This window comes from Geotrypetes seraphini, chromosome 3 (genome assembly GCF_902459505.1).
Source record: "Geotrypetes seraphini chromosome 3, aGeoSer1.1, whole genome shotgun sequence".
NCBI lineage: Eukaryota > Metazoa > Chordata > Amphibia > Gymnophiona > Dermophiidae > Geotrypetes > Geotrypetes seraphini.
In genome coordinates, this window is record NC_047086.1 from 234,945,997 (window position 1) to 234,965,371 (window position 19,375).

Here is a 19,375-nt window from a genome sequence, read left to right on the forward strand (position 1 = left end):
ACAGAAGAACCTGCCGTCAAACCTGAGGTCCCGAAAAATAGCATCAGAACACGCTGCCACAATAATTCGGTAAACCCGGACAAAAGTATGAAGACAGGATCAAGAAAAAGACCTGCAAATTTCATCAGGATGAATCGCGTGAGATACCTCCCACGACATATCCACGCTTCTCATTGAATGCTATAAAAGAGATCGGCGGCTGCTTGCTGCAGGCGACGGAAATCACGGAAATGGCCATTCAAATCCATCGAATGATTGAGAACTTGGCATATCAGCCTACCATGGTGAGGTGTACCAGTGACAACAAAAAGGTGATCAGACTGTCTGAACTTAATTGTCCTTTCCAAATAAAGGAGCAAGACCCTCCGGACATCCCAATTGCAGAAGACCTGATCTGTGTGCTCCAAACCTGTCGGATGAAATGCCAGCAACCTAATCTCCTGATTGACTTGGAAAGCTGAGACCACCTGCGGCAAGAAGGAAGGTAAAGTACGGAGAAAAACACTGGCATCTGAAACACAGAGAAAGGGTTCCCTGCACGAAAGAGCAGAAACTCCAAAATACACTATGCTGAGACAATGGTGGCCAGAAAAACCGTCTGTCAAAGAGGGCCCTCACCAAGACCCTGTAAAACAATATTAATATTCCATGAAGGGAAAGGAAGATGCAAGGGAGGATGCAAACGAAGGGCCCCCTCATATACCTGGTAACATCTGAAAGAACAGTAAGTGAACTAGTGCCTTAGCACACTCAATAACACGCAAAGCCTGCAACCTGAACTTTTAGGGAGGCCACTGACAGACTTTTTTCTAGACCCTCCAGAAGGAAAGAAAGGACTACCTAACTGGGAGCCTTCTCAGGCTCCACCTGATTTCTAGTACTCCACTGTGAGAAAGCCTACCGGGCTTTTGCAGAATGAGCCATAGTAGAGGAAACTTTGAGCGAAGGAGTCTAGAAAATTACCTCCAAATAACCGCTTATTATCAAGGCTGAGCACTCAAGAGACATGCCATAAGACCAAAATGCCGAGGATTCTCTATGGACACTGGCCCTTGACTGAGAAGATATCAAAGAAAAGGGAGCCGGAGCCTCTCGTTCCACTAAAGATGTATGAGAACCGCATACCACAGGTGGTGAGGCCAATCCGGAGCCACTAGAGACATCAGGTTGGGATGCATTGCTGTCCAGTTGAAGACCCGATCAACCAGAGGCCACTTACAGGAACTCGTGAGCCAGCCAGGGCAAAACCAAAGCATCCAGCCCTAGCTTCCACACTGTTCATCGACCAAAAAGGCGCCTGGCCTTCGAGATCTCTGCCAATGCCAACAAGACCCTCTGGGGCAAACCTCAGCTCTTGTAAGAGCAAATGGAACAGCTCCTGTGAGAGGAACCATGCTCCTGATGACCAGGATCTATTGGCGTGGGAGACTGCCGGAACATTGTCGACTCCGGCCTCATGGGCTGCCGATAAAGACAGAAGAGGTTCTTTCACCCAGAGGAACGCCACCGAGCTTTCTGGTCCAAGAGAGAGAGCAACAGGGCTCCCTCGTGAAGTACATATCCCACCACCATGGCATCGAAAAAACTTGCACTGCTGGTCTTTCTGAAGGGGCTGGAGAGCAAGTAGTGCCATCCAAATTTCCTGAAGCTCCAGACTTTAGGTCAACCAACCAAGGAGTCCACTACCCCTGAATGGAGCGGGTCCCGCAAAGAGCCCACAACCCAACAGGATGGCATCCATGCAAAGAATTATCCACTCTCAAATCCGAAGCTAGCCCTAGCCAAGAGCCACCCCCTGAAGCCACTAGCTCAAATTGCTGCTAGCTGGCTCCATCCATGAGAACGGCCTCTGAAGGGAGGAAAACTTAGTGGAGATCACCATAATAGGAGGAACTCCCGTCAAGGGCATAGGTCAAGGGCTCTGACCTAGGGGATCGACTCCAAGGAGGCTGCCCGAGACCCAAAACCTGCAGATAAAACCAGGCCGAGAGAGCAGGACAATCCAAGAGAATTCTACCTGTTGAGGAAGGTTCTATCTGGAGATGAAGAGAAGCCCCAGAAACTCCAGGGACTGGTAGGACACCAAGCGTCTCTTCCTGAACTTGCCAACGCCTGCAGCAGACACACTACCATCTCAACCACACCTTCGTACACCCAACAAGATAGAGCCCAGAGCACCTGCTATCCCAGGAACGGTAGATGTGGACCCTGTGTTGGTGGAAAGCCGCCTCAACTACAATCACTTCAACTAAAATGCAGGAGCTGTCACGAGGCCAAGGGGTAGAGTTGCAAACTGGAAATGCAGTAGCAGAACATGGAAATACAGAAACCTGCAATGCTCTGGGCAGAATGAAATATGGAGGTAAACCTCCGAGAGATCCAAAGATACTGGAAACTCCCCTGGAGACAGCAGCTAGCACCATGAACTCCGTTATACATTCAGAAAAAGTAATATCCACCTAAGCATTCATTTGTGGACTGGAACAGGGTCCAGCAACCTGAAGACTAAGAGGCACTCCAGAATATTGCAGACCCTGGACTCTGTTGCTGTCGACTTGCCAGAGTCCAGAAACCAAGCCTGAGGCAAACAAAGGAGGACTAACAAGTGTCCAATGAAAGTTGAGCCCACTCCTGACAAAACGGTAGAAGACAGCCTGTGCGTGAGGAAGTCACACCCACTCCAGGCGACATCGGTGCTTTCTTCCTTTATTTTTTTTGTGTTAGGCATAGCCACTAGAGAATGACACAGGGACAAATTTTTCCCTGTCCCTGTCCTCTGCCCTATTCCGGCATGTTCCATCCTCATCTGCACAAGCCTCAAACACTTTAAAATCATAAGTGTTCGAGGCTTGTAAGTTTAAGGCAGAGCTTACAGAAATGGGACAGGGTCAGTGATAAAACTCATGGGGATGAGGGATTTGAGTTCCTGCAGGGATGTGTCATTCACTAGTAGCCTCTGCATAGGAACCTGAGGACCCCTGGAACTGGAATTGAAGTAACGTGATCGTAGCTCTGGGAATGCCTCTAGGAGGAAAATCCTGAGTATTCCTGATGACACCTGTGGGAGGAAAGAAGAGAAAGACAATCCCCTCCCGACATACAGCGAAACTGGTTCACAGGGAGTAACGCAGGGTGGCAGTCACACCACCTGAGTAGAGGTCATCCAGATCTATACCAACAAGAATCTGGCCCATGAAAGGACGGCCACTGAAGGGGATCCTCGAGGCAGCATCCTCATCAAAAGACAGTCCAAAGAGTTTGGTGCTCAGACTCTGCCCCAGCAGAAAATGTACTAAGAATTTAAATGAGATCATAAAGATCACCCAGCACTGCAGCCACACCAATTAGCACCAGCGGAGGACAGGCATGCATTTTCACAAAGGCAGCACTGCGCAGATGGAATGACAGGCACGCGCTATGGTACCTGAGGATACTAGAAAAAAATATTTTGTAACATAACAGCCTCCTATGATCCTGAGAGCCTTGAAACTTCACTCTCCATCACTAGGGAGGGCTGCGCTCTGGAAAACCTGTGCTATGGAAGAATCTACTGCAGGCTGTACAAACCTACCAAAAAAACAGGATTCAGGTGATAAAGCGCCCAGGACCAAAGCCTAGAAGGTGGAAAATCCAAATGGAGCTCTTTCAGAACAGCAGCCACTGAAAACGTGAAGAAGGATTAGCATCTCCAAGTCCACACACTCAGGATGGCCGAAAAGACCAGTCTCAGCAAAGCATCAGCCAGAACCAAATTAGCTATATTACCAGGAGTCAGAAGAAACACAAAATCTGCATGGCAACAATTGCAACTGAGGTTTGGCACAGCCAGACAAGAAAGCTCCTGAAAAGGAAGCTTCAACACAGATGCCATAGATCGAAAAAACACGACGTGCCTGACGCATCCACTGGCTGCAGCATACAAGTGGGGTCTGAGGAGCCAAATGCAATCCAGTGAAAAGGCCCACTCCACAACCATGGCAAGGCTCTGTTGAGCTACATGCGTCACATCAAAAGAGTCCCCAGACTAGGAACGCAGGAATGCCAGTCTCCAAACGGCCACTGGGCAAGAATTTCTTCAGAAGGCATGGACTCAGGCTGGCTCTCCAGCCCAAGAGGACACGGAGAAGGTGAAGTCCACAGCTCCCGAACTCTCTCCCGGTGTGCTACAGCACATGGTATGCAATTGCTGATTTGGCGCAATCAATGTCCACATTCAATAGATTTTGAGACAAATCGAGGGGTTTTTGAGGCAGAAATCAAATTTACAAAAAAAAGATTGTTTTTAAAATCTAAGATAAGAACATAAGAATAGCTTTACTGGGTCAGACCAATGGTCCATCAAGCCCAGTAGACCGTTCTCACGGTGGCCAATCCAGGTCACTAATACTTGGCCAAAACCCAAGGTGTAGCAATATTCCATGCTATCAATACAGGGCATCTGAACAGATCGGGGTTTTTAAATTACAGTCAACTTGAGGGGGCAATACTTTCAAAATAGAACAAAACACAAAAAAAACCCTCTTATCAATACTGGGCAAGTTTCTCAAATAGTATCTTCATATAACATTTAAAGGCTTTTAAATATTTAAATGTGCTCATAAGCTCTTCAGCAAGGTGCCACAGCACCAGTACAATGTCACTGGAAAGGTGCTTGAATTTTAATCATTAAAGTTATAGCTTAAGGTGATGTTTTAAGTCACCCTGATTACCTTATACCCATACTATTCTCACAATCTCAGCCCTCAGAGATGCCACCAGGGGATCAAAAGATCATATCCTCTGGCTTTATGCACCTAATCGTCATAGGGTTGGTACAATGCTTTAACTGTTATATCTTTTTAGGTATTTTCATAATTTTTTTTTTTTTTTCTTTATATATGTTTTACTCTTGTGATAATTTTAAAACAATAAATAGTACTGAAGAGTATTAGTACTTAGCTTTATACGGAGTGGTTGCTGGTAAGGGATAAACAAGCCAACATGTTTCACCCGTGGAGGGGGTTTCCTCAGGGCTACTATCCCTTTTTTTTGTTCGTTTTTCACGACGTGACCACCCGATCTAAGTTCTCAAGATGCATCACACTTGATGTTGAAAAAAAGACACCCCAATACAGGGCAAGCAGTGGCTTTCCCCCATGTCTTTCTCAATAACAGACTATGGACTTTTCCTCCAGGAACTTGTCCAAACCTTTCTTAAAACCAGCTACGTGGAGCTACCGGAGGGTGCTTAGAGAGAGAGGAGACTTTTGCCTTCACTAAAACAGCTACTACAACTTCTGTCTATTTGTCTTAACTTCCTCTTGCCCGTGGACTGGGCAGGCATCGGAGGAGATGGCTGGTGATGTCATCAGGGTCCGTCTCCTCCGTGTGAAAAAGCGCTGTAGCTGTGGAGAACTGTGAGCTACCGGAGGGTGCTTAGAGAGAGAGGAGATTTTTGCCTTCACTAAAATAGCTACAACTTCTGTCTGTTTGCCTTAACTTTCTCCTGCCTATGGGACTGGTGCCGAATCGGGCAGACATCAGAGGAGACAGCCGGTGATGTCATTGGAGTCAAGTCTCCTCTGTGTGAAAAAGCGCTGCAACTGTTAGGCGCGGCCCCAGGGTGTGGCGAAAGAAGCACGCCCTGCTCCTTGGGAGCCATGAGGAGTCAGGAGGGTTGAGAGGTTATACCATCTTTGGGTAAGACTTATTTCTTGTATATATATATTAATGAGTAAAAGAAAAGCTAAACCTAAACCTAAAAGCTCCACCCCTGCTGCAGCCGGCCCTATGGACTGTCATTTAATACCCGTGACCCTCTCTCAAGCAAACCATGAGTATGTTTCCACTTCGGGTACATCCTTAAGTCCCCTTGAGAGGATTCCACCCCTCCCACCATTATCCAATGATAGGGAGCTTATGTCAGCCCCTATAGATACTTCTGGGGAAATCCCAAGAATCAATCACTGTTTCCAAATTACAACATACTGTACATCATTGCCTAAAGTATTAACCTTATTGGATTCTAGTGATGATAATCGGTGTACCTCAGAGGATACAAAGGATATTACCTTGAAAGATTTGTGGTCACTAAATAAGAGTGTGGAAGGGTTATTAAGATCAGTTGTTAAATAATCCTTAGATTTCACTGTTGAAGTTGTAAAGAAGTTTGAGAGTGTGGATTCCAACTTAGACATGGGAGACTTCGTTCACTAGGCACTACCAAGCCAAGCAGAAACCGATAACGTGGAAGAAATGTGATCGACTTTGAAAGCCACCATACAGGAAGCAACAAACCGCTATGTTAAATCAGTAAGTAAACGGAGTAGGAACAATAAGCCACAGTGGTTCTCTGCGGAGATCTCAGACCTCCATCAAGGAGAAGAAAAAAGCATTCATATCTTACAAACAATCAGGGAAACAGGACTCTAGAGTAGACTATCTGGCCAAGTCAAAAGCCTTCAAAACAGCAGTTAGGGAGGCCAAATTCCGCATGGAGGAGTCTCTAGCGAAGAACATCCAGAAAGGAGATAAATCCTTCTTCAGGTATATCACTGACAGAAATAAGAACTCAGGCGGGATAGTACGTCTCAGAAAACCAGACGGAGACTATGTAGAAACGGACTCGGAAAAAGCCCAACTGTTAAATGAATACTTCTGCTCAGTCTTCACCCGCGAGGCGCCGGGACTCGGCCCTCAGCTACAGACAAGGGTTAACGCAGATGACCCGTTTAGTAATTTCGAGTTTACACCCAGTGGTGTCTACTGCGAGCTGTCAAAGCTTAAGGTTATAACAAGGCAATGGGGCCTGACAACCTACATCCCAGGGTGCTCAGGGAGTTGTGTGATGTCTTGGCGGAACCGCTATCCACGCTCTTCAATCTCTCCCTTAGTACAGGTAACGTCCCTTGGACTGGAAGACGGCTAACGTCATTCCACTCCACAAGAAAGGCTCCAAGATGGAGACAGCAAACTACAGACCAGTGAGTTTCACATCAATAGTGAGCAAACTAATGGACACTCTAATCAAACGCCAATTGGATACAATCATGAACAAGGAGAATCTACTGGATCCCCGTCAACATGGATTTACTAAGGGGAAATCCTACCAATCTAACCTGATCAGCTTCTTTGACTGGGTGACAAGGAAGCTGGATGTTGGGGAGTCCCTGGACTTCGTATACCTGGACTTCAGCAAAGCATTCGATAGCGTACCACACCGCAGGTTGCTGAGAAAGATGAGTTCATAGGATTGGGCGACACATTGACGAAATGGATTGGGAACTGGCTTGGAGGTAGGCTTCAGAGGGTAGTGGTGAACGGCACCCCCTCTGAGGTGATCAGTGGAGTGCCGCAGGGCTCCGTCCTGGGCCCGATCCTGTTCAACAGCTATATAAGAGACTTAACAGAAGGGCTCCGAGGTAAAACAACATTATTCGCCGATGACGCTAAACTAAGCAATGTAGTGGGCAAAAGCACAACAGACAAAAATTCAATGCCCGACAACATGATGCATGACCTACTTCTACTGGAACGCTGGTCTAGGTCCTGGCAACTCAGCTTCAATGCCAAAAAATGCAAAGTCATGCACCTGGGTAGCCAAAATCCATGCAAGACTTACACCCTTAATGGCGAGATCCTAACAAGAACTGAAGCAGAACGAGACTTAGGGGTGATCGTCCGTGAGGCAATGAAGACTGCCAATCAAGTGGAGCAAGCTTTCTCCAAAGCAAAATCATAGGTTGCATACGCAGGAGTTTCGTCAGCCGTAAACCTGAAGTCATTATGCCATTGTATAGATCCATGGTGAGACCACACCTGGAGTACTGTGTGCAATTCTGGAGGCCGCATTACCGTAAGAGTGTGGCCAGAGAATGGCCATCCGGATGGTCTCAGGACTCAAGGATCTCCCGTACGAGGAACGGCTAGAGAAGTTACAGCTCTACTCACTCGAGGAACGCAGAGAGGGGAGACATGATCGAGACGTTCAAGTATCTCATGGGCCGCATCAAGGTGGAAGAAGATATCTTTTTTTCAAGGGTCCCATGGCAACAAGGGGGCATCCGTGGAAAATCAGGGGCGGGAAACTGCAAGGTGACACCAGGAAATTCTTTTTCACTGATAGGGTGGTTGATCCCTGAAATAGTCTTTCACTTCAGGTCATTGAGGCCAGCAGCGTGCCTGATTTTAAGGTCAAATGGGATAGACATGTGGGATCTATTCACAGAGATAGGTAGGGGAGGGTCATTGGAGTGGGCAGACTAGATGGGCCGTGGCACTTATCTGCTGTCTATTTCTATGTTTCTATTTCTAGACCTAGTAGATAAAAGATTAATGGTGGTTAAAGCACAAACATCCATGCTGCAACAAATTTCGATTTCCGCAGTTAAGGATGCCTGTGTAATTCATTCAAAAATGGAAATTATGGAGAATTTGTCACGTTCAAAAAAATCTCAGACTTGTTAATTTTCCTATGACTCATTTGATATCTCCAGAGATTTTATTATGAAAATATTTGAGAGATACTAGGCTTAACTAATTCAGAAACTTTTCCTATACAAAATTGTTATTATATACCACAGAAAAAAAGAGTAACATCAGACCAGGGAACAGATCTTTTGGTTTCTTCTGAGTTTGATTTAACTCATTTCCTAGAAGATTCCCAAGATGTTATTAAAACTAGGGCTACTCTTCTGATGACTTGTTTAAGTGAGTCAGATAAAAACTTACTGATGAAACTATATTTTAAAAATAAAACAACCAAATTCTGTGGGGAGATAGTGTTTTGATATTTCTTGATGTTGCTAGAGCAACTCAAATGCGAAGGAAGAAATTTCTTCAGTTAAAACCTAGAAGCAACTTTTTTTTTCTAAAATTCCCTTGCAAGTGTACAGTATAATTAAAATACAGGAGAAGGAATTTATTTTTTGGGACCCCCACACAGTTTCAGCAATTTTTAAGTTTTTGTGAACAAGGGAAAGATAACCTGAAATAGTTTGAGAACCGATCTTTGAAAGGAATCAAAAATAAGAGGTAAAGCACTAGAATGATTTAACCTGGGGAAGGGCTTTTCTTTTCTTAAATTTAATATTTAATATTTTATACTTTATAATTATATTTGAACTTTTTCTCAAGTTTAATATTTCATTTTTCTTTAATTCTATTTGAATTTAAGGTGCTCCCCCAAATTAATGTGGGCTAGAAAGATTGTATTAGATATTATATATTTTTTTAATTTTTCCTTATGTATATCTTTATCTTTTACTGTTCTGTAAGAATTGTATGAAAAATTTGATTAAAAAAAAACAAAAACGCAGCTACGCTATCCACCCTTACCACATCCTCTGGCAACGTGTTCCAGGGCTTAACTATTCTTTGAGTGGAAAAAAATTTCTTGTCACAAATTTGCACCAAAAACAGCAAAAATAAACAAAAAATGAAAATAAAAAATAGCGATTTTGGGTCTGGGGAGGTGGGGGACCTGAACCCTACCCACAGAAACTATGTAAAATGAAGTTTAAATCGATCCACAAGTTCCCATAGGTAATAATGGAGGTACTCACAGTCTCTGTAGTACCTTTGCCTGTCAGCGTTTTTAAAGCAGCTGAGTGGAGAAAAATGACTTTCTGCCTCAGAAACAGCTCCAAATGTACAGGAATGAAGATCTTCAGACTGCCAGCTGGCCAGAGATCAACTATAACCTCCGCTCCCACTGATCCTCTGCCATGCAGTCGGGAAAGGGAATGGCAGCCTGTGCTAGAAACCTGTAACAGAGTCACCACCAGCAGACTTCAACAGGAAAGGAACCCAGGCACTTGAAGAGGGTGGTACACAGAAGGCTGGCTCCACAGACCCACCAGTGTTTCTCTGTGAAGCTGCAGTCTGGCTCTGCAGGACTGTGTCCTTCTCTCCGACAGGTGACCACCGGGGAGGGGTCTCAAGGCACTGAAGCCACCAGAAAACTAACTTTAAGTGAACTTTAAACGAAAAAATAAGAAACACAGCAAAAGACTTCTGCTTGGACTAATTGCAGAAACTAAAACTAAGGATGTTTGCTGACTCTCAGCCTAGGGGGGAGGAGCATGTGTTCAGGAAAGATGTGGATTTCTGCAACACCTGAACTGCGGGTTGAGATTGAACACCTAGCACAGGGATAGGCAATTCTGGTCCTCGATAGCCGGAGCCAGGTCAGGTTTTCAGGATATCCACAATGAATATGTATGAAATGGATTTGCATGCACTGCCTCCTTGAGATGCAAATCTATCTCATGAATATTTATTGTGGATATCCTGAAAACTTCACCTGGCTCCGGCTCTCGAGAACCGGAATTGCCTACCCCTGACCTAGTGTATAGAACCCAGAAGGGACGTAACAGAAGGGCTATTATTCCCAGCTGTCACTTTGAGAATTCTGGTACATACATTCTTTAAATTTATGTAACATTTTTATAAAGACTAGAATTCACATTGTGCATGCTCAAGTTGTTCTTCTCCCATGCAGGCCATGCACAGTGTCTACAAAAACAGCCTGCGAGTGAATGCCTGCATACATTCCTTATAGTCTAGCAGCCCATGAGAACAGAAAGTATGTCTAAGATTATACGAACCTCCAACATTAAATTGCTATGTCTGACATAAATATTTTCCCCTTCTATTCTCAAAGACTTGCTCTGAAATCAAAATTAAACAAATGAACTTTAAGCAAGCAATAAGAAAATGAACTAACAGTTTGGAGAAAGTAGAAAGAAACAAATTATAAAGGCCAAAAAAGTCCCCAATTCCAAGAAAGTCATAGATAAAATCTGCCCTAAAAAATGCTACAGAAGCAAGCATCACCACAACCAATTGATACACACAAATACATCAGCACCTTTTGCTCTTCTGCTTTCTCCTCTTCTTTCGCCGTCTATAAAGCAGACATGTAAAGTTGTGGGAAAAAAGCTATTAATATGGTCTTGACAGCATGGCTTAAAAAATGAATTTTTCCCCTACCACCACCATACCCTGTTTTTATATCTTCTTTGTTTGAGCATTAGATATTGCTGGTATATTGAAATCACTTTGGTCTTCCTCCACCTAAAGTGTTGCAGAAATTGTTGAATATTTGGCAAAGAAAATGTAACTTTCATTCTCTGCAGGATCTTCTAGTGTCATAGCTGTATTAAGTAAGGAGGAGTTATGAGATTGGATGCAGCTTCTGATAAGCTAAATTGATTGAATAAAAATCTGGTCCAGTGCTAAACTTAACTTTGATACTGACAATAAGAAGATGATGTATGACAAATGTCTAAAACATGATTGCTTTAATTATTTCTTGTCTTAACCATTAAGGATACAGAATCAGCACCTACAATTTACACTCATATTTAAAGATCACTAAAAAATCCAAGTTCAACCAAATGGCCAATCTATACCATACTGTATTATTGTGGAAAAAGTGCCTTGAACATAGGCAAGTGAAAGCACAATAGCCCATCTCTAATTTCCAGTAGTCTTCAAAGTGGCAACATTAAACTGGGAACATTTTTTAATAGAGATCAATTAAATTATAACCTCCACATATACGTATGAACCAACTGTAATAATTTCATATAGGATTCTACTACATCATATAGAGCGGTGTTCTTCAACCTTTTGACACCTATGGATCGGCGGAAATAAAATAATTATTTTGTGGACCGGCAGTCGAAGAACACTGGGCTAAGTCATGGGCCAGACCCTGCCCATCTCTACTCAATCTCTGCCACAGACCCCGCCCCTATAATGGTACTAATTGTAACACCATTTTTTCCATTCATTTTTCATATATACAGACACACAATATAATCGTATTAACAACACATAATGATTAACCACAAAATTAAACTACCGTATTTTCACGCATATAACGCGCGCGTTATACGCGTTTTTACCTACCGCGCATACCCCTCGCGCGTTATATGCGTGAGCGCGGTATACCAAAGTTTTAAAACATAGTTCCCACCCCGCCCGACGCCCGATTCACCCCCCCAGCAGGACCGCTCGCACCCCCACCCCGAACGACCGCTCGCACGCGCTCCCATCCGCACCCGCATCCACGATCGGAGCAAGAGGGAGCCCAAGCCCTCTTGCCCGGCCGACTCCCCGACGTCCGATACATCCCCCCCCCCCCCGGCAGGACCGCTCGCACCCCCACCCCGAACGACCGCTCGCACGCGCTCCCACCCACACCCGCATCCACGATCGGAGCAAGAGGGAGCCCAAGCCCTCTTGCCCGGCCGACTCCCCGACGTCCGATACATCCCCCCCCCCCCCCGGCAGGACCACTCGCACCCCCACCCCGAACGACCGCCGACTTCCCGACAATATCGGGCCAGAAGGGAGCCCAAACCCTCCTGGCCACGGCGACCCCCTAACCCCACACCGCACTACATTACGGGCAGGAGGGATCCCAGGCCCTCCTGCCCTCGACGCAAACCCCCCTCCCCCCCCAGAACCTCCGACCGCCCCCCAGCCGACCCGCGATCCCCCTGGCGACCCCCACGACCCCCCCACCCCCCTTCCCCGTACCTTTGGTAGTTGGGCCAGAAGGGAGCCCAAACCCTCCTGGCCACGGCGACCCTCTAACCCCACCCCGCACTACATTACGGGCAGGAGGGATCCCAGGCCCTCCTGCCCTCGACGCAAACCCCCCTCCCCCCCAAGAACCTCCGACCGCCCCCCAGCCGACCCGCGATCCCCCTGGCGACCCCCACGACCCCCCCACCCCCCTTCCCCGTACCTTTAGTAGTTGGCCGGACAGACGGGAGCCAAACCCGCCTGTCCGGCAGGCAGCCAACGAAGGAATGAGGCCGGATTGGCCCATCCATCCTAAAGCTCCGCCTACTGGTGGGGCCTAAGGCGCGTGGGCCAATCAGAATAGGCCCTGGAGCCTTAGGTCCCACCTGGGGGCGCGGCCTGAGGCACATGGGCCCAACCCGACCATGTGCCTCAGGCCGCGCCCCCAGGTGGGACCTAAGGCTCCAGGGCCTATTCTGATTGGCCCACGCGCCTTAGGCCCCACCAGTAGGCGGAGCTTTAGGATGGATGGGCCAATCCGGCCTCATTCCTTAGTTGGCTGCCTGCCGGACAGGCGGGTTTGGCTCCCGTCTGTCCGGCCAACTACTAAAGGTACGGGGAAGGGGGGGTGGGGGGGTCGTGGGGGTCGCCAGGGGGATCGCGGGTCGGCTGGGGGGCGGTCGGGGGGTCTTGGGGGGGGGGGGGGTTTGCGTCGAGGGCAGGAGGGCCTGGGATCCCTCCTGCCCGTAATGTAGTGCGGGGTGGGGTTAGGGGGTCGCCGTGGCCAGGAGGGTTTGGGCTCCCTTCTGGCCCAACTACCAAAGGTACGGGGAAGGGGGGGTGGGGGGGTCGTGGGGGTCGCCAGGGGGATCGCGGGTCGGCTGGGGGGCGGTCGGAGGTTCTTGGGGGGGAGGGGGGTTTGCGTCGAGGGCAGGAGGGCCTGGGATCCCTCCTGCCCGTAATGTAGTGCGGGGGGGGGTTAGGGGGTCGCCGTGGCCAGGAGGATTTGGGCTCCCTCCTGGCCCGATATTGTTGGGGAGTCGGCGGTCCTTCGGGGGGGGGGGGGGAGGGATGTATCGGACGTCGGGGGGGGGGCATCAGGCTTTCAGGATGGGGACAGACCTTCAAGGGGGGACAGTGCACGGAAGTCAGGGGGGGTGAACGGAGAGTCGGGACAGCGCACGGAAAGTCAGGGCGGGCGAAAGGAGCGTCGGGCAGCATGCGCGGTATACCCGTGAGCGCGGTATATCAAAGTTTTTGTGCAAATCATCGTGATTTCTGCGCGCTATATCCGTGTGCGCGTTTTATACGGGTGCGTGTTATTTGCGTGAAAATACGGTACACAAAGCACACTGTATGCTTCTCAATATTCATTCCTACCAGAACACAGATAACCCAATGTAAATACGGGACCAAAAACTAAAAGTACTAATATATACAAACAAACTAAGATGCAAGACTATGCATGCAGTGCAACCCAAGAGGAAAAGAAACAAATGCATTTCTTCCTGAACAGACAGCAGATGTAAATCAATCACTAAATTAAAAAATGAAATCATTCCCCCTACTGTTGTTGTCTCCCTCCCTCCATGCTGTGCCTTGCCTTCTGGTCTGCTCCTGCTTGGCCGTTTTATGCTGCCCCTTGCCCCCCCTCCCCCGGTGTTATCTTCGGGCCAGCTCCCTCTTCCTCAGTGCTGCAATGCACAAAGCTGTGGGCAGCAGCTTCTCGCATGTCACGTGCCTCATCTGGAAGCCTTCCCTCTGATGTTGCGACGTCAGAGAGAAGGCTTCCGGTTCAGGCGCAGGACATGCGTAGGAGCATCTGCCCACAGCTTTTTGCACTGCAGCACTGTGGAAGAGGGAGCCAACCCAAAGACAACACCGCATTGATCGCACCGTGGACAGGCGGCTGAAGAACACTATCTCAAGCCCACTGAAGAATACTATCTCAAGCCCAATGCACATGCGGACCGGCACCGGTCCATGGATCAGTGGTTGAAGAACACTGATATAGAACATAGCAATGTACAAACTTCTGCATGCAAATTACTATTATTTCAACGTGTGGTGAATTTTTGCTCTATCACAGTGCCTCTACAAAGCAGTACAACAGTACATTCCTAAGATGAAATACAATTAAGATCAGAATGCTTTGATTAAAAGTGATGTGCTCAAACTTGTTACAAGTTTTTTTGTCTTTTGAATAAAAGCCAAAGTAGAAGTATTTGTATTAAATTATTATAAAGATAAATATGACAGTTTATTTAGGTGTGCTTTACCCCTATTTGTCTCCTTTACTGTCAAATATTGTAGTTCCTCCCCCATTTTCCTTTTAGATCTGTTTAGTTTTATTGTCTGACTTAAATTAATAATGTTGTCTCCACGTACTGAGAAATGTACCACATGTTTTTAGATTTGTTCATCGCTTGCCATTTTTTTAATGGAGTATAAAGAAAGGGCAATATTACTGAAGTCATTTCATACTCACAATTCTTTAAACGAGCCTTGGTTATAGCAAACTTAAGTTAGCCACTCAAAGTATTTCTAATGTTCTACAGAATAGTTATAAGAAATAATCTTTATAGAAGGAATAAAAGCACTGAAATCACTGTTGTATTTAGATGAGAATAACCTACTATAAGAGCGAAACTGGTATTTTGACTGCTATATGATAAAGAACTTTTTCTCTGAGGCTAATGCCCCCCTAATGGATTTGTTTGAGCATGCCATGTAATAAAACTAAGATATTTACACATAGCAGGTGTTCTCAGAGGACACCAGGCATATATTCTCACATGTGGGTGACATCGACAGAACCCAGTGCAGTCATTGCTAAATATGCTGACACTTTATATATTTGAAGCAGTGCCCCCACCGTGCATGCGTAGGTGCCTTCTCATGAGATGATGTGCAGGACTCTCAGTACAGTAAAAAAAAAAAAAAAAAGTTAAGCAACTAGGACAAGTGGGCAGGTTGTGAGAATATATGCCTGTTGTTCTCAGATAACAGCTGCTAGAGCAGGGATGTCAAAGTCCCTCCTCGAGGGTCACAATCTAGTCGGGTTTTCAGGATTTCCCCAATGAATATGCATGAGATCTATTTGCATGCACTGCTTTCATTGTATGCTAATAGATCTCATGCATATTCATTGGGGAAATCTTGAAAACCCGACTGAATTGCAGCCCTCAAGGAGGGACTTTGACACCCCTGTGTTAGAGCTAAGTATCCTTGTTTTCTCCGAGGACAAGCAGGCACAATATTCTCTCATGTAAGACTCCCTAGCTGCTAGGGCCATGACTCTAAAAGAGCTTAAGTATTAAACATGAGCCTAGCATAATTTGAAAGGGCTGGAGGGAAAGCTGGCTTTAAGGAAGCATAAAAAATAAAAATTGCAGAACTGCTTATCCAAACTGTCTTTTCTGGAATTCTGCTCTAGACAGCAATGGAAGGTAAAAGTATGCATCAAGAAACACGTAGCCGCTTTGCAAATTTGTTCAACAGAAGCAGAGTGAGAGTGAGTTACTGAAGCAACTACAGCTTGCACATTGTGAGCTGTTATATGGCCTTGAAGCATCAGGCAAGCCTACATATATACATGAAGGAGATACCATCCTCCAACCAAGTTAAATTTTTTTTTTTTTTTGCTTTTAACAGCAGTTCCTTGTCTGTTGGGATTGAAAGCGATAAAGTGCTGGGAGGACTACCTATGAAGTTTGGTACAGTCCAAATAGTACGTCAAAGCTTGTCTGCAGTTCAAGGTATAGAACGCTGCTTCTCCAGAATAAGATTGCTGTTTTGGGGGGAAAAAACAGGCTGAATTCCAACATCCGCTACCTGTATTCCTGTGCCAAATCTGATGCCTTTGGCTTAAATCCCACACAAATGCACTTAATACGCTTCAAATTCTTGCTGACACCCTTCCAGTCTGCCCTCCCGAAACAAGAATGCTATGACCATTTAACTAATTCTCTTAGCTCTAATCCTTGTCGTCTCTTTACTATACTAAAATCTTTAATCAAAGTGCCCTCACCTCCAATCCCCCCCTTCACTTTCAGCCCAGACTATGGCTGAATTCTTCTACAGAAGAATTCAGAAGATTCACCTTGTGTTTTCAACAAGGTCACCTTCCCCCCATCTGTCAACCTCCTGCTACCTTTTCTGAAATCAGTGAAAAGTTAACTGCATATCGTCTCTCCTCCTCCAAGCCCACTACCTGCTCCTCTGATCCGATTCCTACTCGGCGCTCTCTCTCCCACTCTCATTCCTCCTGTCATATCCTCGACCTATCACTCTTCACTGTAACTGTTCCTGATGTCTTCAAACATGCCGTAGTTACATCTTTCCTCATAAAACCCTCACTAGACCCCTATATTCCCCTCCAACATCACCCCATCTCCCTCTTTCCCCTCTTATCCAAGCTACTTGAATGTGCTTGTTCACAGCCGTTGCCTTGACTTCCTGTCATCCCTAACTATTCTTGACCCACTCCAATTAGGCTTTTGCACCCTACACTCTATGGAAACTGCTCTTGCTGAAGTCTCCAATGAACTGCTCTTGGCCAGATCCAAAGACCTCTATTCTGTACTCATCCTTCTCGATCTATGCTGCTTTTGACACTGTTGATCACTCCTTGATAAGCTGTCTTTACTTTGATTGCAGGGTTCTGTTCTCTCCTGGTCTTCTTCCTATTTCTTCCATCACATCTTCAGTGTATGCAATGGGGGATCCTCCTCCATTGCTATCCTGCTATCAATTGGTGTACTTCAAGGCTCTGTCTTGTGACCTCTCCTTTTCTACATCTATAACCACTCCCTCAATGCCCTGATCTCCTCCCATGGCTTTCAGTATCACCTCTAAGCTGATGACTCTTGATCTACCTCTCCACACCAGATATCTCTACAGAAGGGTGGAGGAATAGCGCTATATATAAAGGACTCCATTCCTTCAACCAGGATGGAAACAGCAATAGAGGCGGACAACTTGGAGTCACTATGGGTTAAACTACCAGGAGGTAATGGAGCTGACATAAAATTGGGACTGTACTATCGCCCACCAGAACAACCGGAAGCAAACGACCAGGACCTGGAGACTGAATTAAGGCAGGTATGCAAAAGCGGAAGTGTGGTGGTGATGGGGGACTTCAACTACCCTGGCATAGACTGGAGTATTGGACACTCAAACTCCACAAGGGAAACAAAATTCCTGGAAGCTATAAGGGACTGCTTCATGGAACAGCTGGTCATGGAACCAACAAGAGGAGAAGCCACTCTTGACCTAATCCTCAACGGGCTAGGGGGACCCGTAAAGGAGGTGGTAGTACTAGAGCCACTAGGAAACAGTGATCACAACATGATCCATTGCAAGCTAGAAATAGGAACACCAAAAGTAAAGAAAACCACATCGACAGCACTCAATTACATAAAAGGGAACTACGAGGCCATGAGGAAAATGGTAGGAAAGAAACTCAGCAAGAGCTCAGGGAAGATGGAGACTGTAGAAGAAGCCTGGTCCCTGCTCAAGGACATGGTACATGAAGCACAGAACCTGTACGTCCCCAGGTTTAGGAAAGGGTGCAAGAAGAATCGAACAAAGAACCCGGTGTGGATAACAAATGCAGTAAGAAAGGCGATAAGTGACAAGAAAGCATCGTTCAGAAAATGGAAAAAGGACCAAACCAAGGACAAACAAGATGAACACAAAAGGTACCAAAAGGAATGTCACCGAGTGGTAAAGAAAGCAAAAAGAGAATATGAGGATAGACTAGCAGAGAAAGCAGGAAATTTCAAATTGCCGCGATCCCCGTTCCCATGCAGACCTCTACTTGAGACCACTGGGAGGAGTGTATACACTGAAGTATTCTGAAGTGGAGGCCTACAAATGGAATCACATGAATTGTGGATGCCAGACGTAGTATATGATAGGTGAAATGTGCCTCAGTACGGATACAGTTTGACACAGGTGAATGAGATTGTCTTATCTCTGCTAAGGTAGAAGAACTTGACCCTGGATGGTGTTCAACTGTGCTCAGATGAATTTCAAGATTTAGGACACTTGTAGATGAGACTTTGGATAACTGATGGCAAACCCTAGAAGATGAGCGGAATATAATCTATACCATTTGAAATGATGGTGCTTTGGGGGAAAACAAAAAATACTTACCTGTGAAGGGTTGCTACAACTACCACTAAGCATGTCATGAAAACACGAGGAGCAGAGGCAAGACCAAATGCCAATACTTTGTACTGGAAGTGCTGAGACCTTATGCAAAATATGCCACCTACACTATTCTTGCTACTTGCGCACGCATTGTCAGTTTCACATCAATATCACTCCAAATAGCATAATTTCCTTCTTAACTATAATCAAATGATCTGTTACAAGCACACTCAGGTCAAAGATGTTCATTCACATTACCTACAATCATAAATTCTATCGTTGCTACATTCAACACAAGGTCATTCATAGTCATTCTTAGCTTTCTTATGTGAAGCATCCCTTGATGTACAAGGCATGGATGAAAAGGACGTGGAGTCCTGTCACTTAAGTGAACTCAATGCCTGGTGTTCTCGAACCGTTGCTGGTATGCTCCTTATCAATGTCGATGCTGGTGCCAATGTAGGGTGTGTGTGTCAGGACCAAAATCATAATAATAATAATTTATTCTTATATACCGCCAGAGCAGAAATGGTTCTAGGCGGTTCACAACAAATAGAGCTGAATATGCAGCAAAAAATACAATTCATAATAGAAATACATCAAATTGTAAAATATAAGAAATACATAAGATTTGCTGCTGCTAGGTCAGACCAGTGGTCCATCGTACCCAGCAACCCACTCACGCGGCGGCCCTTAAGTCAAA

General features: G+C 46.0%; 1 protein-coding gene across 10 annotated transcripts in view; it reads right to left on the reverse strand.

The window, feature by feature from the left end:
- The window catches only part of EPB41L2 (erythrocyte membrane protein band 4.1 like 2), a 451,080-nt gene that overhangs the window by 95,776 nt on the left and 335,929 nt on the right, over nt 1–19,375 (reverse strand). For 5 of the 10 annotated variants that reach the window (XM_033936201.1, XM_033936204.1, XM_033936198.1 and 2 more), the window contains exons 13-14: nt 10,850–10,885; nt 10,587–10,649 (exon numbers count right to left, since the gene is read on the reverse strand). The exons of 3 other annotated variants lie outside the window; for them this stretch is intronic. In XM_033936201.1, coding sequence (XP_033792092.1) covers nt 10,587–10,649; nt 10,850–10,885 — 99 coding nt within the window. The remainder of the gene's footprint in view (nt 1–10,586; nt 10,650–10,849; nt 10,886–19,375) is intronic. 2 more of the 10 variants (XM_033936202.1, XM_033936205.1) reach the window with 2 other exon arrangements.